Source organism: Marmota monax, unplaced genomic scaffold (assembly GCF_021218885.2).
Source record: "Marmota monax isolate L192 unplaced genomic scaffold, Marmota_monax_Labrador192_F-V1.1 WCK01_AAM20220418_F8-fsc00054, whole genome shotgun sequence".
In the NCBI taxonomy this organism is placed as follows: Eukaryota; Metazoa; Chordata; class Mammalia; order Rodentia; family Sciuridae; genus Marmota; species Marmota monax.
In genome coordinates this window covers 9,895,459-9,919,425 of record NW_026692145.1, presented here as the reverse complement: position 1 = coordinate 9,919,425, position 23,967 = coordinate 9,895,459, and the positions used below count along the sequence as shown (strand labels likewise).

Genomic DNA, 23,967 nt, shown 5'->3' with positions numbered 1-23,967 from the left:
GTTCCTTTTTTATACAATTTTAGTTGTGCTGAACCCCGCTGTACCTGGCTGCTTTGACAGGTGTGCTATTTTAGCAACATGGAACAAAACACAGAAAGAAAAGAAGAATGTATGGTATGCTTGTGCTGTCAGATCCAGGTTGCTGTGTTCCTAAGTTTGTAGACGATTTGTTCAGAGTTGTTCAGAGATGAAAAAAAAGAAGAAGAAGAAGAAGAAGAAGAAAAAGAAAAACAACAACCAACACCAAAACCGGTTAGGTTTAGTTTTTAACCTATGTGACACTGAATATTCTCACAGTTCATCTGACAGGGTGTTACCCATAATGACCAATATAAGAGGATCCTCTTCCTTGTCTTTTTTTTTCATATCTGAAATATCATCATTGTGATTAATTTCTCTGGGCTTACAATTTGCTTGCTCAAAATGCAGAGCCCTTGGTGGACTAATTTCTCAAGTCCTTAACATTGGAGTATGTATGCATTTACATATCACTCCGATTTCTTCCTTGACCCAAGCTGTGAAAAGATGTAGCAGGGAGTTGGTTAAAAACACATGAAGTTGGAAGATGATAAGATCATCAGTTTCCTAGAGGCATCCCCAAATGTCACCTTGAATGCTGTTTTTAAACAAAATTTTTGTAGTGTTGAAAATGACTGTAGGAGGCTTTTGTTGGTGGGTTAGCTACTAAGGCTGGTCTCTCTTCAATCAAGGAGTTACTACTGGCTACTGCTAAAATTTAGAGGGTTGTTATAAACTCTAGTAGGTAGGGCATAAATATCTGCCTTTGGTGCAAACTTTGTGCCTTGCACCAAAGGCAGATATTGAGATTCATTGAGGATTTAATATCATTTTCTCTACTGAGATCCCAGCCTTGCCATATTCTTAAGGAACTAGCCTCTGAAGCAGTGGAAGCAATACAACAGACAACATAGCTTTAGCTCTTCAAATTCCAATTTAAAAAGTCTTTTACATAATCTAAAGGTACACATATAAGGCTGTTCAGCTTTCAGCATTAAATAAAGTCTTATTCTGGTGATAAGTGGAGGACATTTTTGGGAGATGTTACTTAGCATATTTTGAAATAGAAGCCACACTATATAAGAGAAGGAAATGAGGTTGAAAGGTTTTTTTTTAAAAATTAATGACAGTTTAGGTTTAATTGCAGAAGAAACATTCTCCAGAAATGACAGAGAATAAAAGTTACAACACAGTCATCAACACTTGCAAAATGATACATAACAAATTATGTGGCTAAAATGCTGAAATCTGAGCCCTGTACACCAAAGTGTACATACGCATCCACATAAAGACAAAGAACCAGTTAAATGATTCATTCTTTCATCTAAGACCTATTACATAGATAAATTTGAAACATATTTGCACATGCTTTCCCCCCGCCCCCCACTGTCTTGCTGAGTTGCTGAGGCTGGCTTTGAACCTGTGATCTTCCTGCCTCAGCCTGTTGAGTTGCCGAGATTACAGGCACGCACCACTGTGCCTGACTCTGCACATGCATTTTGATTTTTGTACCTCAACCAGTATTTTGGGATCTTAGACAAGGTGTCAGGAAAAATCAGTATGTGTTCAGGACCAAGATTGTTTAAGGGACCAGGAGTATAGCTCAGTGCTTACCATGTGTGAGGCTCTTGGTCTTATCCCCAGAACAATAAAAAATAAATAACCTGTTCATGAGGTAGGAGGAGGAGGGGAAAGATTCCTCAAAGTCTGCTGTTCACCTATGACTTCTGACCTTGCAGAAAGAAGCCCCATGGCCATGTACAGTAGTAATTGTATACTTATAGTTTTGGTTTTAGAGCTTTGGGGCCTTTCATTTTGTCATTCTGTTTCTGTCACACACAATGACATGCATAACCTGCCTCTATCATCAACCCCTTTGGGGACAAATCATCCCCAGTGGCCCTGGAGGAAAATGCAAGCGCAGAAGTATTACCAAGCACTCCTTTCTGTGTACAAGGGCTACACGGGGAGCAGTACAGTCCAATTCTTGCAAGGTCCTTTTTCCAATGTTCCTCTTCTCTCCACATGAACCCTATGTTGGAGAGCAGCACATCAAAGTTTGTGGCAAGTTTGAAGGAACCTAGCTGCTAAGTTGCTGAGCTGGTTTTAATTGAAGTGTGAAAAGGAGGTTTTAAGGCAGATACACAACATCCTGTTGTTCGGGCGCTTGTCTCTTTTTTGCACATCTGGCTGAACTGGGAGTCAGGTGGCTGATTTGTGCCTGGCTGTAGCAGCAGCGACCAAGTCCTTTTTACAGTCCTCTGCCTAGGCCCACCCAGAGTCTACCAGGCCATGGATGCAGTGACTGTGTATCATGGGAAAATAAGCAGGGAGACTGGAGAGAAGCTCCTGCTTGCCACGGGGCTGGATGGCAGCTATTTGCTGAGGGACAGCGAGAGTGTCCCAGGCGTGTACTGCTTGTGTGTGCTGTAAGTATGTTGCGAGGGCGGCCTGAACCTGCCAAGGGCACAGGTAGTAGTGGGCTAAAGCCAAACTCATAGAGGTCTTTTCCAAGGCCCATCTCATGGCCTCAGGAATGCCTCAGGTTTGGCCCAGGGAAATGATCGGTATGTTTTGGCCTAGGTTCCTCTCTGTAGATTTTGTTACCTGAGCCTCCTGCTCTCCAGATGGGCTTCACCAGGGCTTTTTGTGGTGGGTGTATTACACACCCTTTATAGTTGGAAAACCTGGTCCAAAATTTACCTTCACTCTGAGAAAGAACTGGGCTTTCGACTTGTGTTTTGACTTTCAGTAGAAGTCAGAAAGATAAAGCCCTGGGATGATGCACTGTTTGGATTTGGGGCCACCAGCTTCTGAGAGAAGTAAAGGCCTCTCTCCAGCTTTTCAGCTTTCTATAAATGGGTTTGAAAGTGTTATCTCAAAGGAAGAGCATCAAATTCAGGGAGAAGAGGCAGACTAAGAAATGGAGTCCATTATTTTAAGAATGCAATATCAGTTAAATCAGAATGCTGAGGGGCAGTGTGTGTGTATGTAAACTGCCTCTCCGGATCTTCTTATTTTGCTTCCTTTAGAGGAGCTATGTGGGGGGCAGGAGCTTTCAGAAACAGGACCCTTCTTGATAAAAGCTAGGACTGACAATAGTTTTGTAAAGAGTGCGGAGGGGAAAACACCTTTGTTATGATTCAGCTTTGTTCTTTGTCTAGGCATGTCTCAGTCTAAGGCACATTTTGAACCAGATGCACCTACCTCTTTGCTCCAGTGCTCCTGAAGTGGGCAGATCTGAGACCTAATCTTGCACTAGTTAGATGCTAGGCTTATGACTTCAGCAAATTAATTTCTTAGCCCCTCAGTTTTCTCATCTATTAAGTAGGTACCATATTATAACCTATATCATAGGATTGTAAAGATTAAGTGCCATAATACACATAAGAATGAGCATAGGACTTGATACATAATAAATGTTTGGTGAATATAAACTCTTGATATTATTATTATTATTATTATTATTATATCCTCTCTTTAGTTGATTTTACTTTGTTATCGTGGGTGTATTTCAATGGAAGGACCTAGCACAAGCATTGCTGTCAGTAGGATAAGAATACATATGAAAACACCAGTCTTGCACCATAGGATTTAGACAGAAATAAAACGAAGAAAAATGCTTGGTGGTGAGTTCAGTATCTGATGATACACAGCAAGATTTTTGAAGTACTTTCTACAGTGAAGAAACTTTCTATATAGAGGATTTTCCTTGTATGTTGGTTTTGAAAAATGGTCAGGCCTTGTTTATGGTAGTTCTTAGGTCATGCTTAAGTACATTTGCATAAAGTCTTCAAGGTGTACATGTAGATGGGCTTGGATCTTTATGTTTGCTTATATGATTGTTTTCCTTAAGGAGAACCCAAGGAAGGGTGATGAAGGCCAACTATAATTCTTATTTTTTTTTTTATCAAAAGAAGATGAAGGAAGCCAGGAATGGTGGTGAATGCCTGTAATTACAGCAACTCAGAAGGCTGAGGCAGGTGAATTGCAAGTTTGAGGCCAGCCTCAGAAACTTAGTGAGGCCCTGTCTCAAAATTAAAAATAAGAAGAGCTCAGGATGTTACACTGTGGTTAAGGGGCCCTGGGTTCAATACCTGGTGCTAAAAAAAAAAAAAAAGAAGGAGTGAATGGCTGGCAAAATAGGCTGTTTTAGAGAAGCTGACAAAAGAGGTAATGTGTTCCTCAACCCCTTAACCTAGAGGAAAAGTGAAGGTTCAAAAGAAGCCTGAGCAAGTATGAGCAGGCAAAGGCAGTGTGTGACAAGATAAACCTAAGGCTTCAGCCTCACCGGTCATCAGGCCATTTCCTAAACTCATTAGGCATGGTTCCCACTTAGGGTTATTGTGCTTATTGTTCCTTCTGCCAAATATACATTTAGTTTAACTGGCTCTTCCCTCTGAGAGAGAGGACTTTCATGACCACCCTATCTAGAATAAGTGCCCTCATCTTGTCACTGTCACACTCTTATTTTTTTCTCCAAGGGGCTTCAAATTGTCTGACATTCACTTGTTTACTTATTTATTGTAGGCCTCCCCTGCAAAAATGTAATCTTCGTAAGAGCAGAAACATCATCTCTGGTACCAGAAGCACATTACTAGTACCTAATAGGCGCTCAGCAAATGTTTTTGAATTAAATGAATGAACTGTTAAGGCAAGTTCTAGTCTTTGGGGAAAGAGCTTTGGACTGATATTAGGAGGCTAGGGTGTGGGCCCTGAGGAAGTTACTCAACTTTTCTGGGCCTTAGTTTCCATATTTATAAAACAGGAATAGTAATTTATGTCTTAACTTCTGCAAAGGATTGCCATAAGTGACATATCCAAGAGGAGGCCTTTAGTTTTTTGACCATGTAGGACAGAACCACATAAGGAATTAACTTAGGCTGGGAGGAAATTCTCAAACATTCAAGTTTCTACCTAAAGAGAACTCAAGTTCTCCATGAAATCCTCCTTATGAAGGAGCAGAAAATAATAGGGAAGTTGGGAGGTCCTTTACTGTGCTTCAGAATGGTAGGCACACAGGGGCATCAAAGTCTAATGGGGCCCAGCAGCTCAGGAGGCTGAAACAGGAGGAGTTTGAGTTCAAAGCCAGCCTCAGCAACTTAGGAAGTCCCTAAGCAACTCAGTGAGACCTGTCTCTAAATAAAATACAAAAAAGGGCTGGGGATATGGTTCAATGTTTAAGTGCCCCTGAATTCAATCTCCGGTACAAAAAAAAAAAAGTCTAATGGGGCTTTATTGCAAAAGCCAGACTGCTACAGAAGGAAGACACAGTGATACAATGCCTTTATCACAGTTTCTCAACTTATTTGAGCTGGCTGTCCCTTTAAATAAACATAAATATTTCCTTCCCCTTTTTTGCGTACGGCACTGTCATTACAAAGTCAAATTTTATTTTTGGAATAAACTGAACTCATTTAAAATCAAAACACTTATGCCTGTGATATACAGTAGAAATAACAATGTAAATGGTGTCATGTGTATATGCATGAACAACAAGGTATAGCTCATAAACATGTATTGATTGCAGAGCTTACCCAGAATGCTTTCTCATTCTCTGCTGTTTATTCCCATCTAATCTAGAAAGTTTGGTTGAACTTTACTTTCTGTATTTTTATTAATGAGATACAAATTTCAAATGTCTTTCAAATTGTCATTTAAACTGTACTTTCAAGCTATTCTTGCCCCTTTGCCCAGTTCTGAACCCTCCAATCCTGGCTCTCATATGTGACTTTTTTTTTCTCTTCAGTTTTAGAAAATAGAGTCTCTTAAAACACTAAAGAAGTTTTCTACTTATAGGATTGCTCACCTTCATTTTAAATGAGAAGTTTTCCAAGTATTTTCTCTAAATAAATCTTGATTTTTGCATAAGTCTTTTCAAACTAAATTATTTAAAATACTTATTGATGATGGAAAATTTGAAAAACATAGATTAATGGAACTGAGGGAAAATCATCTAAAGTTTATAACCTAATGACAACTGTCATTGAAAATTGAGTTTTCTTCTTTATTTTAATAAGGTGAATTGCAATTCCGAGCATGGATATGCTTTTATGATATTGCATTCTGCAGCATTTCCCACTTAAAATGAAAAAATTTCGCTCATATTTTAAGGCATTATTTTTAATGGCTCCATGATAGTCCAGCTAGCTACTGAACATATTGTGTTTTTCTTAACCAGGAACCTATTTTTGGACATTTGAATTATTCACTTTTTAAATTATAAAATTTATCATGATTAAAATTTGAGAGCATAAGTTTTCCTTGTATTTATGATTATTCCCTTGTGTGATTTTCAGATGTGGAATTTTGAAGTCAGAAAACATGAACAGTTTGGGATTCTTTACATACATATGACCACCAAATAGTTTTTCCTAAGTGTTTTATTCCAGTTAATATACTCACTAGTAATAAATGAGAGTGTCTATTTTACTGCGCCCTTCCTAAAAATGGGTACCTTTGTTAAAAAATTATTCCCCTTGAAATTTGGTGTCTCATTCTTTATTTTATATTTACACTCTGTTTTTCACTTTTTAGATTTCTTTGATTAGCAATTGAGTGTCTTTTTATATGATGGTTAAGCAGCTGTATTTCTTCATTTATGAATTGGCAGTTTGTGTACTTTTCTTTAACTTACTGTATTTAGGTTCTAGCACAACTTTTCAAACTAAATTATTAAGAAAGTTGCTTAGAAGCTACTTAGAATGCAAGATGCTTATTTTGGGAATCCTATTGAACACCTGGGTACTTATTTGACCAAAATTATAATAAAATTGACTGCTGTTATTCTTAATACAGTATAAATATAAATATCTATACATATATTTGTGTATACATATACATATGTATATATAATATACAATCTATATCTATATCTATATATATATATCTATACCTATATCTATGTCTATATACACTTATCCATACATACACATCCTTAATCTATTGCAGATATCCTTTGTCAGTTTGGTGTTTGCCATTACTTTTTTAAAAAATATTTTCTTAGTTGTCAACAGGACTTTGTTTTATTTATATGTGTGCTGACAATCAAACCCAGTGCCTCACACATTCTAGGGAAGCACTCTGCCACTGAGCCACAACCCCAGCCTTGCCATCACTTTTTTGATGCATGAAAATTAACATTTATAGTAACAAAATCTATTACTAATTTTCTTTGTATTTGATTTATTCCTTTGTTTCATAGCTTAGAAAGTCCTTTCTCAGCTCAGGAGGCTGAAGCTGGAGGATTGCAAGTTCAAACCCAGCCTCAGCAACTTAGTGAGGCCCTAAAAAGGGCCGGGGATGTTGCTTGGGGTTCAATCACTGGTACCCCCACCCCCCAAAAAAAGTCCTTTCTCCTCCAGAGATGTTGTAAAACTTTTTAGTGTTTGTTTTTCTTTTTTTTCTTTGGTACAGGGGATTGAACCTGGGGATGCTTAAACACTGAGTCACATCCCCAGTCTTTTTTATTTTATTTTTTAAAATTTTGAGACAGGGTCTCACTAAGTTGCTGAGGCTAGCCTTGAATTTAGGATCCTCTTGCCTCAGCCTGCACCCCACCCCACAAGTTGTTTGGATTACAGGCATATGCCACCATGTTGGGCTGTTTTAAATTTATGGTTTTCTTAGTTTACTTTTAACTCTGTGGATAAAGGATCTGATTTGATTTTGTTGGCTGATAGCTAGCAATTGTCCCAATATAATTTTATTACTAGAACTTCCATTTTTTCATTGGTTTGTCAGCTTATTTTACCATCTATTAAAAGATTTTGCTATCTATATCTATCTATCTGTTATTTTTTCTGAACTATTTATTTAGCTCAAGTGATCTACTTATTCTTGTACCAATATTACTGTAGTACCAAAATGTTTTTATATATTTTTTAAATTATTTGTTATTTTTACCTATTCATTCTTAGAGATGAAATCTAAAATAAGTTTGTTAAATTTAAAAAGTCCTATTAGGATTACATTAACTCATTAATAAATTAAGAAAAAATTCTCATCTTTAAAGGATTTACTCTTCCTTTTCAAATACATGATGTCATTCCATTTTTATTTTTTTTTTCATTTATAACTATCAATAGAGTTTTGTAGTTTTCTACCTGTAGGTTTTGATCATTTTTGTTAAGTTTATTTGTAGTTATTGTTTTAGCGAATGTGGTAATTTTTATCATAAATGGAATCTATTTCTACTATATTTTAATTTGCATAGGAAAGATATTTTATATTTTTTCTTGTATTAATCCAGTATATTAAATGCACTTATTAATGAGAATAGTTTTTTAAAATATTTTTAGTTGCAGATGGACACAATACCTTTATTTTATGTGGTGCTGAGGATTGAACCCAGTGCCTCACATGTGCAAGTCAAGCACTCTACCATTGAGCTACAATCCCAGCCCTCAAAAATTTTTTTGTACTTCATTTTCTTTGGTTTTCTAGGTACATCAAGTTTATTTTCATCGAGGTGCATATTTATTCCCTTCTTATCCTCAATGTAGATATAGCCATTGGGAAAGTCCTGACTGCCCACTTGGATTGACTGATGGTATAAAGAGGAAAACTAATTTAAAATATTTTATATATTAGCTTGAAAAAACAGCTTACTTTCATGATGAACATCCTTCTGTACATATCTGACTTTGCTACTTATCTGATGGAAGAGAAAAAATGCTATTATGATTCTTTAGCATCATGGACTCATAATAAAATCATTTGACATATGTATCTTTACATAAAAACATAATTATCCTTCTATCTTTTAAGATTTTAAAGGGAGTCAGGCATTGTGATACATGCCTGTAATCCCAGCACTTTGGGAGGCTGATGTAGGAGGATTGCAAATTTGAGGCCAGCCTCAGCAACTTATTGAGGCCTTAAACAATTTATTGAGGACCTAAGTAACTTAGTGAGACCCTGTCTCAAAATAAAAAAGTAAAAAAGGGCCGAGAATGTAGCTCACTGGTCAAGTGCCCCTGGGTTCAATTCTAGTAACAAACACCAACAAAAAAAAAAAGAAGGAGGAGAAGGAGAAGGAGAAGGAGGAGAAGGAGAAGGAGAAGGAGGAGAAGGAGAAGGAGGAGAAGGAGGAGGAGAAGGAGAAGGAGAAGGAGAAGAAGAAGATGATGATTTAAAGGGATGACCAGGAGCAAAGCGCCTATCAAATAACAGAACTGGAGAAGTGGAGGAGGAGCAGTGATGAAAAGAAATTCTAGCTTCTCAGTTATAATACGTAGAGAGGAACAGTGTGGCAAAAAACTTGACATTATAACTTAACTTCATTTAGTGAGAATTTACAACTTAAGTTACATTTAGTTTTTGAATTTTGTTGTATATATATATTGGGGTCACATCCTCATGATAACTTGGGTTACCAAAATTGGAATTATCTGAGCACAGTTCATTAATGGCAGAGTAAACTTGAAGACCAGCCTAGGATTCACATTTACCCCATATAGACAACCAAAGGGCAATTCCTAGGCAATTAAACCAAATGCTGATTCTGGTTGATAATGTAAATTTGAAGTTGCAAAATTAGTATGAAGATGTCATTATCTTAAGCAAAGGAGGTGTTCTGGGTTGACCTCTTCTGGACTCTTCACCTGGCTTCTCCAGCTCACTTCCTTGCTCTCTCCCTCAGTGCATAGCTCCAGCCCTATGTTCTAGAAAACTCCCTTTCTTTTTGAGAATTATGCTTCTGAAATTTTCTTTTAAGACCCATGTATTAATACATTCCTTCTAATATCATAGCTGCATCATATATTGCCAGTTAAGATCCCAAATCTCCCAGCCAGATCCTCTGAATATGTATCCCAGCTCTGACCCTGAACTAGATATTTTACCTTAAGCAGGTTGAACTTATTGTGCCTCAGGCTTCTCATCTATAAAACAAGGGATGGTGATAATAATAGTAGCTATCTCATAGTGTCGTTATAAGGATTATTACATGAGTTCATATGTATGAGGTTACCACCAAATAAATGTTTGCTAATATAAGTAAAATATCTATAAATAATTTCATTACAAAGTTAGACCATCAAAATAAATAAAACTTTAGTGGAAGTTCAGTGGGAGAAGAGAATAATTTATTGTTATGACTTTTCAAAATTGATATTACACAGTTTTACCATTAGTTTTGAAGATGAAAGACTTTTGACTATTCCAGAAATTCAGATTTGCTCTGAACAAAAGAAATTTTGACCATAGGAAATTCATAAACCTCTTGAATCAGAACAGAGTCTCAAAAATAATGGTTTTATATAGGTTGTTATTCCTCTGGATATAAAACATTTGTTTAAAAAAATCAGTCACATGATTGTGCCTTGGATTTTCCATCTACTACTATTACTTTGTATAGACATACACAGTAAGGGAGCCACCTTGTTTAATTTGCAGTGTCACGAAGAAGTCAGATGTAACTAAACTTTTTCTTTTGTGTAGTTCTTGAAGTGGTAACTAGGAAGGAATTGATGTGGTTTTGTCAGTTCGAAACCAAGATCTGACCCCACACTGACCCATTGAGAAAATAAGAAATAAGTTGAGTGGTTTTCTTCTTCTGCATATCTAATTTGAACACTTTTAAAGGCTTAGGGACAGCTTTTGATGAAATAAAGACAAATTTTAATATCAGCAAAGACAGGATAAACACATGCATGTGGTCATTATAATGCAAAATATTAGTTATGAAAATAAAATATTGCTAACAATTTTTTAAAACTCCATGGTTCTCTACCAATTATTCATTTCCTGGATATTTTGATGATAAATTTTAAATTCCAGACTTATCAGCCAGTCCAAAAAACAGCTTAATGGGGACATAATGTTAAAATTACACTACATTCCTGGCTCTTTGGTACCAGGGATTGAACCCAAGGTTGCTTAACCACTGAGCCACATTCCCACCCCCCACCCCATATATATATATAATTTTTTTTCCTGTTGTAGATGAACACAATACCTTTATTTTACTTTTATGTGGTGCTAAGGATTGAACCCAGTGCCTCATGTATGCTAGGCTCTACCACTGAGCTACAACCCCAATTCATCCCTACCCCTTTTTATATATTTTTTTGAGACAGTGTCTTACTAAGTTGCTTAGGGCCTTGATAAATTGCTGAGGTTGATTTTTAACTTGAAATCCTCCTGCCTCAGCCTCCTGAGCCACGGGAATTACAAGTGTGCACCCCTGCACCTGGTTTATACTACATTCTTGATTCATCTGTATTAATAGAGTCAGAATAAAGATAATCCTGGAAGGGATATAATAATTTTTAAAAATAAATTTTATGTTTCTGATTTGTCCTTTGTCAATCTCAAAATTATAATCCTAGGAATTTTTTTTTGTTTAAAAATTTGTTTTAGTTACTTGACCTTATAGGGAGCCAAACACAATGATGCATGTCTATAATCCCAGTGACTCTAGAGGCTGATGCAAGAAGATGGCCAGTTTGAGGGCTCAGAAACTTAGTGAGTTCCTCAGCAATTTAATGTGACCCTGTCTCAAAATAAAAACTTTAAAAGAGCTGTGGATATAGCTCAGTGGTAGAGTGCCCCAGTACAGTAAATAAATAAATATTACTGTTTTGTACTATAAGCTATAGAAAATAAAACTATAAAATTTGGTTGGGGAAGAAGGAAGTAAATGGTTCAGTAACATGTCTCTATGAAGACTGAAACAATTGACAAAACTTTAGCTTATATTAAAATAAAATTACATTAAAGCATACACTAAGTGATTGTAGGAGAGATGGTATAGAAGTGCCCTGGGTAGATGAAATAGGCCAGTTTGACTTTGGGGAAGTTATCATCAATATTCCCAGTAAAGCATGGACATTCTCTTTGCACTTTAATCAGGACTTCTGTGACTTTAATGTTTATACAATTCCCCTGAAAATGTTCAAATACAGATTCTAATTCAGCAAGTCTGGGCTAGGGTCTGAGAGACTACATTTTTCACAAGCTCTAGGTGATGCCAATGCTATTACACTAGGTACACAATCCGAGTTTCACTGTTTTATATCTCTTCCATCCATGGCATAATGAAAGTTGGCTGCCGGAGATCCTTGGTCAGTTACTTTAAAATGGAAGTCTTGACTTGCTGGCTTATTTGAGGGGCAAAACAATTTTGTTCATTCAGAAATTTGAGAGATTTGTGGTGGTGGGTGGGGGAGGAAATTGTTAATATTAGATGCATTAATCATGAGAAATTTTGTGTGCCATTGACACCAAGTTGTTCAGAGTCTGAAGGAGGTAAGAACTTTTGAAGTGGCACTTAGGTTCCTGCTGCTTAACTGAAAGTGAGATAAGATCAGATTCGTTAGGAAACAATTTTCAAAACAGAGTCATTTATTTTGACTAAATGAGGCTGAATGATGGCAGGAAGATAGATTCATTGTATGTTTTAGAGACCACTTTAGAATGTGGGAAACCAGTTGCTTACCGTTTTACTTGCATTGTTGTTCAGATTTTAAACAAAGTATTTCCATGTCACCCTTCATGTTGCTGAATTTTTTCTATTAATTGCTTCCCATAGGAAAATGGAAGTAAAGACCTATGTTGATTCCCTGCTTTCATCTCCATTTTGCTGTGTGGCTTTAAGAAAGTAACTCAAAGCTTATGTTTCAAATTCAATGGCGAAAAACGATAATTGAATTTCTTTACTTGTTCCTTGTCTAGGATTTACTAAAATCAGTGGACTGTATGGTAGATTTCAATGGCTACAAACAAAACAAAGCAAAAAGACTTTAACAGTATAATATTTTATATTTATTGAGCATATTATATATGATCTAAATATTCTGGCAAATCTTCATAACAAAAATAAAACATTTCATGTGATAACACAAGCAGTTAAATTGACATTTTGTTCAATGTCAGGAATCAAATGAACCTGATTAGAGTGTTTTAGATGTATTTCTTTGTTCTTTAGGTAATCCTTACTGATTAATATTGGTTAAAGGTACAGTCATTTAATCCACATTTTAAAGACTTTTACTTTTAAAGGGAGTTAAGGCAAATGTGGTCATTGACTCAAACATGACCTTGTCTTTGTAATACTTTAGCATCATCTTTTTATAACTTTAAAAACACTGATTTTTAACCAGATTTTAGTGTCTTAACCAAAGATCTCTACTGATTTGAACTTGTGCCAAAGAATAACAAGTAGAGCTGGGCATGGTGGTGCATACCTGTAACCCAAGTGGCTTGGGAAGGTGAGGCAAGAGGATTGTGAGTTTGAAGTCAGCCTCAGTAACTTAGCGAGGCCCTATTTCAAAATAAAAAAAAAATAGGCTGGGGATGTGACTTAGTAGTTAAGAGCCCCTGGTTCAATCCTCATGTACCAAAAACAAACAAAACAACCCCCCAAAAAAAAACCAAAACAAAAAATATTTATAAATAACAAGTAGAAAATGTATTAAATAAACCCCTGGTGATTAACATTCAGATTCAAAATTTAAAATAATTCAGTATGAAATTTACTTACTTTTCAGTGAATTAAAAATGTACTAGGCAAATTATGAAAAAATGCTCAACACCACTAATCAAAACCACATGAGATATTACTTCACTCAATAAGAATGGCTATAATCAAAATGACTAAAGATAACAAGTGATGGCGAGGATGTGGAGAAAAAGCAACACTTGCACATTGTTGATGTGGATATAAATTAGTACAGCCATTATGGAAAAAATTCCTCAAAAATTTAAAAATTGGTAACTGGGTGCTGTGGTGCATGCCTTTAATCCCAGCAGCTCAGGAGGCTGAGGTAGGAGGATCATGAGTTCAAAGCCAGTCTCAGAAACTGCAAGGCACAAAGCAACTCAGTGAGATCCTGTCTTTAAATAAAATACAAAATAGGGCTGGGGATGTGGCTCAGTGGTTGAGTGCCCCTGAGTTCACTCCCCAGTACCTCTCCCCAAAAATTAAAAATAGAAATACTATATGATCCAGCAATCAAACTACTAGATATCTATCTAAAGAAAATAAAATTAATGTGTTGAAGAGACATCTGCATTCCTGTGTTCATTGCAACATGATTCACAGTAGCCAAGATGGCAAGATAAAGAAAATACGGTACACATATGTATGGAATACTAGTCAGTCATAAAAAGAATGGGATCTTGTCATTTGGGACAACATGGATGGAACTGGAGATTATTATGTTAAGTGAAATAAGCAAGGTACAGCAAGACAAGTACTGCATGATCTCACTCATATAGGAATCTAAAAAAGTTGATCTTATAGAGGTTGAAGGTAGAATGGTGGTTACCAGAGACTGGGGAACACATGTGAAGGGGAGAGAGAGAGATGGGGGGAGGTTGATCAGAGGTTGATCACACTAAGTTACAATTAGATAGGAGCAAGTTGTGGCCTGCTGTTGCACAGTAGGATGATTATAGATAACAATAATGTGCTGTACTTTTCTAAAAGCTAGAAGAAAGGATTTTGAAAGTTTTTGACATAAAGAAATGCTAAATATTTGAGGAGATATGTTTAACCTGATTTAGGCATTATACAATGTACGCATATATCAAATCATCACATTATCCCACTAATGTAATTTATTATTTTAAAACTTTTTTTAGTTGTAGATGAACACAATACTTTTATTTTATTTATTTATTTTTATGTGGTGCTGCTGACTGAACCCAGTGCCTCACACGTGCTAGGCAAGCATTCTACCACTGAGCTATAGCCCCAGTCCAATACACATGAATTTTATGTTCTTATTTGCCAGCTAAAATGAATTTAAATATTAAAAATTTAAAAGAAATTCATTAGGCAAATTCAGTAGCATTACCATATATCCTAAAATAAATTTTTATCTGTTGCAGGAGGGATCGAGAATCCAAGTTCTAGAATCAAATGGACCTGATTCAAGCCCCATTTTTTTTGGAGTACTGGGGATTGAACTCAGGGCTACTCGACCACTGAGCCACATCTCCAGCCATATTTTGTATTTTATTTAGAGACAGGGTCTCACTGAGTTGCTTAGAACCTTGCTTTTGCTGAGGCTGGCTTTGAACTCTCAGCCTCCTGAGCTGTTGGGATTACAGGCATGCACCACTGCACCCAACTGAAGTCCCATCTTTGTTACTTGATCTCTGCTCTGGCTTTAGTTGCTTAACTTTTCAAAATTTCAGTTTCTTTATCTCTAAAATGAATTTCATAATATAAAGCTTATAGAATTTTTGTGGGATCCAAAGGAGATAATGCATTACTATGGACTTGTGTTCTCCCAAATTCATATGTTTAAATTCTTATGCCAATTTGCCTGTATTTTGAGTTAGGAAATCTAGGAGGTAATAAAGATTAAATGAGTCTATAAGGATAGGATATAAGAAGAGGGAAACACACACACTAAGAGGTCAAACGAGCACACTGCAAGAAAGTGACTGCCTACAAGCCAAGAAAGTGTCCTCAGAATGAAACTTACCTTGCTGGCACCTTGATGGTAGACTTTCCAGCCTCTACAACTATAAGAAAGAAATTGTTTAAGCTACCTAGTCTATGGTATTTTGTTATGGCATCCAAGTTTACTACCACAGATGTTGGTACTGTGGAATAAGGTGCTGCTGTAACATATACCTAAAAATGTGGAAGTGGCTTTGGAACTAGTTAATGGGTAGAGGCTGGAAGAATTTTTGGGTGCATGCTAGAAAAGCCTATTACCATGTATAGATTTTTGGTAGAACTAAAGTTCATTCTGATGAGGTCTTAAATAGAATTGAAGAACATATCATTGGAAACTGGAAGAATGATAGTCTTTGTTATAAACTGGAAAGAACGTGACTGAACTGTGTTCTGGTTTTTTGTGGAAAATAAAATTGTGAGAAAAGAAATTGGATATTTAGTTGAGGCCTCCCTCTCTCTCTCCTTTCCTTCCTTTCTTCCCTTCTTTCATGCTGGGAAACAAACCCAAGGCTCATATATGCTAGGCAAGAGCTCTACCACTGAACTACACCCCCAACTCCCTGAACTGAGATTCCTAACGAAAGTTTTTAAGGGGTGACTTGGTTCCTTCAGCTTGCCAAAGAAGAGAGATGAGTTGAGGAAGAAATTGTTAACCAAAAATTAAATACTTAGGGACCTCTGGGGAGTGAAGCCAGGGGCCCATAACCACTGGACCACATCTCTAGCCCTTTTTAATTTTTGAGATAGGGTTTCACTAACTTGCTGAGGCTGACCTCAAACTTAAGATCCTCCTGCCTCAGCCTCCCAAGTACCTGGGATTACAAGTGTGCACCACTGTGCCCAGCTTCTCAGCTTATATTGCAAAAATGGAGGAAAATTGTTCTAAAGAGAATATCAAGGGTGTGACTGCACTCTCTCCTTAAGGAGATTACCCATGACGTTAACTATATATCTCAGCAGAATCCATGAATAAGTTTGAACCGAGTAACAGAGACACTGACAGTTTGTAGCAAAGGGAACAAGACAGCAGGGTAGATTTATTTGGCTTCAAACATGCTTTATCCTGCATGAAAAGGAAAGGATGACATGAAGGCAATTCAGAAGTCACCAGGGCTGTCATTCCCACCACAAACCCAGAGTGCACAGGCCTAAGGGTCAAGGTTGTTGTGCCAAAGGGCAGTACTGAGGACAAAACAGCTGTATGGACAGGGCTAACTCTCCAGCAAAAGAGGGCAGGGGCTCCTCCACAGAGATGTGATGGTGAGTCTGCTATCCCTGGGGGCCTGAAGGGCAGAGTGTTGAACTAAAGATTATTCAGTAACCTTAATTTCTAATGGAAATTGTGTTGCTATATTTTGGACTTGCTTGATACCTGTTACCCTTGATTCCAATTTCCATCTATTGGAATGGAAATATCTATCCTACCATTGTATTTTGGAAACATGTAACTTGTCTGGTTTCATAGAAGAGAAATTTTGCATTGAGGTGAATGGTACCTTGAATCTCATCCATATATGATTAGATGATATTTAGATGAGACTTTGGGTTGCAGACTTTAGAGTTGATGCTGGAATGCATTAAGGCTTTTCAGGTTTTGGGGATGGAATGAATGTATTTTTCATGTATTTTTGAGGGGCTAGGGATGAAATTCTATGGACTGATTGTGTGTCCCTAAAATATGTTTCAATCAGTTCCCCTCAATGTGACTGTAGTTGGAGATAGGCTCTCTAGAATGTAATTAGGTTAAATGTAGTCATAAGAGTAGGGCCCTAGTCTGATAGGATTGGTGGCCTTGCAATAAGAGGAAGAGAAAGACATCTTACTCTCTTTCCCTGTACTCATGCACTAAGGAAAGACCATGTGAGCACACAGGCAGAAGTCAACTATCAACAAGTCAAGAAACAAGACCTCAGAATGAAAACCTTTCTTGGTGGTAACTTGATCCTGGACTTCTAACCTCCAAAACTATGAGAAATACATTTACATTGCTTATGCAATCCAGTCTATGGTATTTTATGGTAGCTGAGGAGACTAATGCAACATGTAAAAATCTTGGCATATAGTAGAAATCGATTATACAGATATGCAAAATGCATGTAAACTAAATAATGGAAGAGACTGTTTACCGTGTTTCAAATGACAAGCTTTTTAAAGTACATTAGCAGCATTCCTTTTTTCTCATTGACAAATTTTTATTTTATTTGAATCAAAATAATTGTCCATATTTATGGGATACAGTGAGATTTTAGTATATGTATACAATACGTGTAATGATCAGATCAGGGTAACTGGCACATCCATCACCTCATACATTTTTCATTTCTTATGTTGAGAACATTTGAAACCATCTCTACTAGCTATTTTGAAATATACAATTATAGTCATTTTCAACCATGGTTATCCTGCCATGCTATAGAATGTTAGAATTAATTCTTTCTATCCAATGGCACCCTTGTACTAATTATCTATCTTCTTCACCTCTTTCCCTCCTCCACACCCTTCCCAGTGTCTGGTAACCACTATTCTATTCTGTACTTCTTTGAAATCAACTTTTTTTTTGCTTCCACATATAAGTGAGAATGTGTGATGTTTGTCATTCTGTGCCTCACTTATTTCAGTTAATGTAATGTCCTCCAGTTCTATCCATTTGGTGCAAACAACAGTTTCATTCTTTGTTAAGGCTGAATAATATTCCACAGTATAGGATTCTCTTAAAATTCCAATTACTATTACTACTATATTATAATATCTTATGGAGTAATAAAGTAATATTGTTACTCTATATTAGAAATAATCGCAATATCATAAGAAGGGTTATATTCTTACATAATTATATACTTATTATATGATGGTAATATCATAATTAAGAATATCAATATTACTATTAACTTAAGTGGGCCTCGGGGTCCTTATCCTAGTGAAAATTTTTCACCTTATGGCCCTTTGTGTAAAAATAATAAGCCTATCACTTGTTAGAACTATTTAATAATTCATTATTTTTATCAATGACAATAGGTGCCTAGTATATTTCCATCTAAGCAGTCTTTCCACTAGAAAAATCCTTAGAACGTGAATTCCCACTTTTAAAAAACATGAAAAGATAAGGAGGGCTCTCTGTGAGCTGCACCTAGGCAGATAAAAAGACTCGCTGGCCTTTGCTTCCTACAAATGCAATCGCACCATACTTGTGCATCCTAGTATAAATAACATTTATATGTAACAGTAAACTCAAATTTAGAACATCCATTGCTCTTTTGGAATTTTTAGTAATGGAAATTTATTCTTTCACAGGTATCAAGGTTACATTTATACATACCGAGTGTCCCAGACAGAAACAGGTTCTTGGAGTGCTGAGGTATAGCTCTTTTATTTATTTTTGCTTCTGTGGGTATCAGGGAGGTGTTTGATATTTAGGTTGGCTTTATAAATGAGAAGTCACATTAAACATTATCAAAGTATTCATCAAATTTAAATCACTAAAGCTCCTATCAAAAAATTTTCATGGCTTATTGAGTAATCTTTAGAGAATTTTGGTCCCTGTTCAGCCACCATTGTGTGGAGTTGTCTCACTTTGGAGAAAGATAAAAAAGTTGAAAGATTATGTCAAACTTTTTGTGCATAAATGAAGTTTCAGAAAGCCTATAAAATCCAATAAAATAGCTGGACGCAGTAGGGCACGCCTGTAATCCCAGCAATTCAGTAGGCTGAGACTGGAGGATCTCAAGTTCAAAGTCAGCCTACGCAACCTAGCCCTGTCTCAAAATTAAAAATTGAAAAATAAATAAATCAAATGACTAGGGATGCAGTTCTGTGGGTAAGTGCCACTGGGTTCAATCCCTGGTACACAAAAAGTGGGGGAGGATAATTAAATCAGATATATTTTCTAAATGGCCCCAATAGAAGTTTGGTGCTGTTGGGAATTTAAAAAAAAAACAAACATAATTACTGTTTTCTAGGAGTTTATAAAATCCTTCAGAGACATAACATGAAATTAAACAGTAGTGGGCTTCATTGTCAAGTGCATCCAGGTTTCAGGTCTGGTCCCCGTTCTTCCCCAATAGACCTGAGACTTTGGATAGGTTACTTCACTGTTATGTGAACCAGTTTCTTCATTTGTAAAATGAGTCTGAAAATAGTTCTTTACTCATAGGGCTCATTTCGAGGACTAATTGAGATAATGCATGAAAAGAATCTTTTAGTCATAGGGCCTGGCACCTAGTAAAAATGTGAACTCTTGAAAATTGTTGAACAAAGTGATTGTATATAGTCCAGTGCTGTGTTATCTAGAACAGGAGTTCAAAGAACAGAGAATTTCCAAGTATTAGGGTGGTCAATGCTGCTGTGTATGAGGAGGCAGCAGGCCCAGCTGAGCCATGATTGGAAGCCTATGGAGAGTTGGAATAGAGGAGAGGAAACATTGCTGTGTTTTTATGATATGCTCTGCAAAATCCTAGTGTTCTTCTGTCTGGAACACTGGGGCTTCCTGCAGCAGGTGGGGGGTGGTGCAGGAGAGGAGGTAAGTGGGTATATTTCTCAGTATCTACACCTTGGCTACAATCTGAGCAGTTCCCTTTTTATTTTACTTATTTAGTTCTTTACAACAAAGGGTTCTTGTGATTTTGAAAATGTTTGAAACTCACTGTACCATTCTAAGAAAGGCCTATAGAGTGAAATCCATTTCCATGGACTAGAGTTGTATGGTATATCACTTCTTATCAATCATTGAGGCCTCTACTGAAACTTTCAACTACATATGCTTTCTATGGGTTCTCCTTATAGCTGTCCATCTTTATAATGAAAATATAAATGCAGCTTATACATAACTTATATATAATAAAATATAATGAAAATTTATTATGAAATTTTGGAAATCTAAATGCTAATATCAACATTTATTAAAAACTTAGTTTATGCATTTGGGAAACTCTAAAGTATACATTTAAAAAATTAAAAGCTTGAAGCTTTACAAATTCATCAGTAAACTTGAAAGTACTAATTACAGAGTACAAACATTTTGAACTAAGTTGTATTAGGGCAAGTTTTCAAACACATTATTACTTTATACCAGGATAATTAATACTATAATACTAACTAAAGGAAAAGCAATATCATTTCTAATCAAAACTGTTCCTGCTTATTTTTAAAATACTCTGTATCACTGAAGAGATATTAAATAATAAATTAAACTTCATTTATCATGAAGGATAGTTACAAATATGTGTGTGTGTGTGTGTGTGACCAGAAATAGTTCTTGTCTCTAGGGAAGTATCCTTTGTTGCTGAAAAATATTTTCTATGAATGGGATCTCAGATTCTTAGAGTTTAACAACCTTGTTTTTAAACGTGTTTTCCTCCATTTCAAACATAGCATCATATGCAGATTGTTACACCCTTGTGACCAAGTTAAAGAGAGGGCTTATTGAACATAAATGCCCCCTCTTCCTTCTGTTTAATCTGACGCTATTTATATATTGATACTGCAATTATCTGCACCAAGAGAGCAGAAGATTGGCATGGATTATCCCCCAATACAAAACAGTTCAAAAATTGTTTAATTTTTGAAATACATATTGCATTTTTTTTCTGTCTGCTGAATTTGCCTTCTTATTTATGTTTTTCTAAGGTGAATATTAAACTAGTATGTATTCTTGGATCTTATATCACCTGACTAGAAAAATTTTCTAGAGCATATTGAAGACCAGCTGTGATCCAAAACATGTTTCCATGGATAGCTAAGAGGTGACAGTATGGGAAATGTACAGATTTGAATAACAGCTGAGTTCAGTGACAGGATGAGAGTTGTCAGTGGTACTATTCTTGTGGTAAATGTATTTTCAAAATTGGGTAAATGATAGATATTTATACTGCTTTTTGGAATAACATTTTAGTTTGCCACACTGCAAGAAAAAATCATGGCAGTAATACTCCATCTTTTGTGAAAAGATTATACTAGAAATCTAGGCAAGTCTGAGATTTGTTTTAAGGAGTGGGATGAAATTGAACCTTGGATCCAATTAATTACAAAAGACAAATATTATGTGTATTTTTCATTTTAAGTAGACCTTTAGTCTAAGCTATTAACTTAGCTCCTGTGATTCAGGGTAAAATTTTGCTGAATTATTAATTTAGAAAATTCTACATATAGTTAACTATCATTTCTTAAAATGTGAATTGTCAGCAGTACATTTGTAAAGAATGTACTGACCTCTCCCTGCCAACTTTAGTGCCTTTGTGCTTTTCTGGGTCTTTTTGATCACAAGATCAGTAGATATAAATAATTTTACTTATTCATGTAAACAAAACACTATAAATTAGGTCAATCATGTGCTAAGGAAATATTACATTCCAAATTGAAATTATTTTTACACATCCAGTGCTGTCATTCTTCTCTGTCAGCATGGATAATCAGTACCCAGAAAAATGATGCTTCTGTTGATAAATGGTTTTATGAGCCACAGGAATGTTAAAAAGATGTGTGGTTTGAAGTCTTTCCACAGAGCAGAGGGTATAGTTTCTCCTCTTGGTGGTGACCCTGACTTTATTAGAACCATGCTGTTTTGGATGAAGTCTCAATAGAGTCTTAGGAAGGTGTCTGGAACACAGAGACTGAGATGGGTGGGAGACTGTTCTACATCACTAGAAGCATATGAATGGCCATTAATTGAGAGCTAAAAGAACTTTTGCAGTGTTTTCGATGGAAAATTACTTACCCCAATGTAGAAAATGACCAAGAGTTAGCATGGACAGTCTAGTTATTTCTAGCATATTGTCTATTTGATAGAAGTCTGCATGCCAATCTTCATGTTTTCTCATTAAATGTTACAAAACAAGCAGCTTCCACCTCAAAAATTTTCCATATAGAATAGCTGAAAAGTAACTTTCTAAAAGAAAAAAAAAACTAGTCATTGTTCAATTGCTCAAGCAATACTAATTTATTTTATGTAAAATGACAGTTTTGAGCTGATGCCTAAAGCTTGGCTCATAAACTTCTGCGGGAAATTGTTATTGAATTCAGGCAGTGTCTTTGCAAGGGAACTGATGTTAGGGAAGCAAAACACTTTAATAGTCACCTGCAAATAATGATCTCCTTAAAAACAAATAAATAAAGGTGGACCTTATATAGCTTTTCTTTTTCATGTCACAGGGAAAATCTTGTCACAATGCAATGCTGATGGTGAGAGCAATTTGGAGGAGAATAGGGAAATTTCCCAAAGAAGAAAAAATTTAATGTGAGGGATGAAGCAGGACACAGAAGGTGAAAGAGATGAGGACTAGCTAGCCATGCATTGTGTATATCCTAACAGTCAATTTTTAATTTCCTGTGTAGTATTTTGTATTGTGAAATGATGTCAGGGAGGAGGGATTGTTGGTTGTTTTTGGGTTCCTCAGTCTTTTTATTAATGACCTGTAGGATCTGTGCTTTTTCTATGTTTAACTGCATTCCTCTGTTGCTAAATTCATTGTGGGTAATGGCCTGTATACCCTTAGAGGTTCAGGATGTATGATGGGTAGCAGGCAGGAAGGGCAGGGCAATGAACAAGAGCTTGTACAAACTAATACCACCCTTGAGAGAACTGAAATGACAGCTCATTAGCTCTTCTTGCAGGGAAATTCAGCCAACCAAAGTAAGCTCTTCTGGGATGTTGTTTTTTTCTTCCTTATGTTTTCAAATATTTGAAGAAGTTATACAAATGTTACTTCTCTAAGCATCCCTCCCACATTTTGTAGGCCTTTTTTTGTAGTATTATGAGGTAGGTAAATAATTTGCTTGGCCTTTTATTTTCCAGACAGCACCTGGGGTACATAAAAGATTTTTCCGGAAAATAAAAAATCTTATTTCAGCATTTCAGAAGCCAGATCAAGGCATCGTAATACCTCTGCAGTATCCAGTTGAGAAGTCCTCTGCTAGAAGCACACAAGGTACTACAGGTATGGTTCGGTGTTGATTTTTGACAGGGTTTGGAAGCTGAGTGTTAAGGAATCAGCCTATTCATAAGCATATAATCAATTGCAAGTTCTGTAAGAAAAATATAATGAATAGATACAGCCAGCAAATCAAGAAAGAGAGGTGACTATTTATGTGCCATAATTTCAGTCTGCTACACTATAAGCTTGTCATAAAACTGCAAAAATATAAAAAATTCCACAAAGTTACAACTTCTTTATATTTTATTTTTTTGCAGTACTGGGGATTGAACCTAGGGCCTTGTACATACCAGGCAAGCACTTGACCACTGCACTATATTCCCAGCCCTGAGGTGATATGACATTTTAATCTCCTTTGTCCCATCTTGTGCTTTCAGTCTTTTTAAAATATAGATATACACTTGATCTAAGCCAAAAGACTGAGAAGCAGTTCCCTTTTGTAGCTATATAAGTACCATTTCACTTTGCTAATCCAGACATAAATGATTGAAAGATAGGATAATTCAGAGAACTCCTGGGCTGTCCTTTACCTTTGCCCGGTAAACTAGTTTTTTTGTTTAGGAATATAAAGGCTAATGTTAGCCTAGTCCACGTGATTTTGATTTC

At 36.1% G+C, this 23,967-nt stretch overlaps 1 protein-coding gene across 3 annotated transcripts in view; it reads left to right on the top strand.

Moving 5' to 3' along the window:
* The first annotated feature begins 2,104 nt into the window (after nt 1-2,104).
* Nucleotides 2,105-23,967, top strand: part of Sh2d1a (SH2 domain containing 1A) — a 28,115-nt gene continuing 6,252 nt past the window's right edge. Inside the window, exons 1-4 of one of the 3 annotated variants that reach the window (XM_058571505.1) lie at nt 2,105-2,447; nt 18,728-18,791; nt 23,223-23,364; nt 23,619-23,693. In XM_058571505.1, the coding sequence (XP_058427488.1) occupies nt 2,311-2,447; nt 18,728-18,791; nt 23,223-23,364; nt 23,619-23,692 (417 nt within the window). In that variant the 5' untranslated portion in view covers nt 2,105-2,310 and the 3' untranslated portion in view covers nt 23,693. The remainder of the gene's footprint in view (nt 2,448-18,727; nt 18,792-23,222; nt 23,365-23,618; nt 23,694-23,967) is intronic. The other 2 variants (XM_046468650.2, XM_046468638.2) reach the window with 2 other exon arrangements.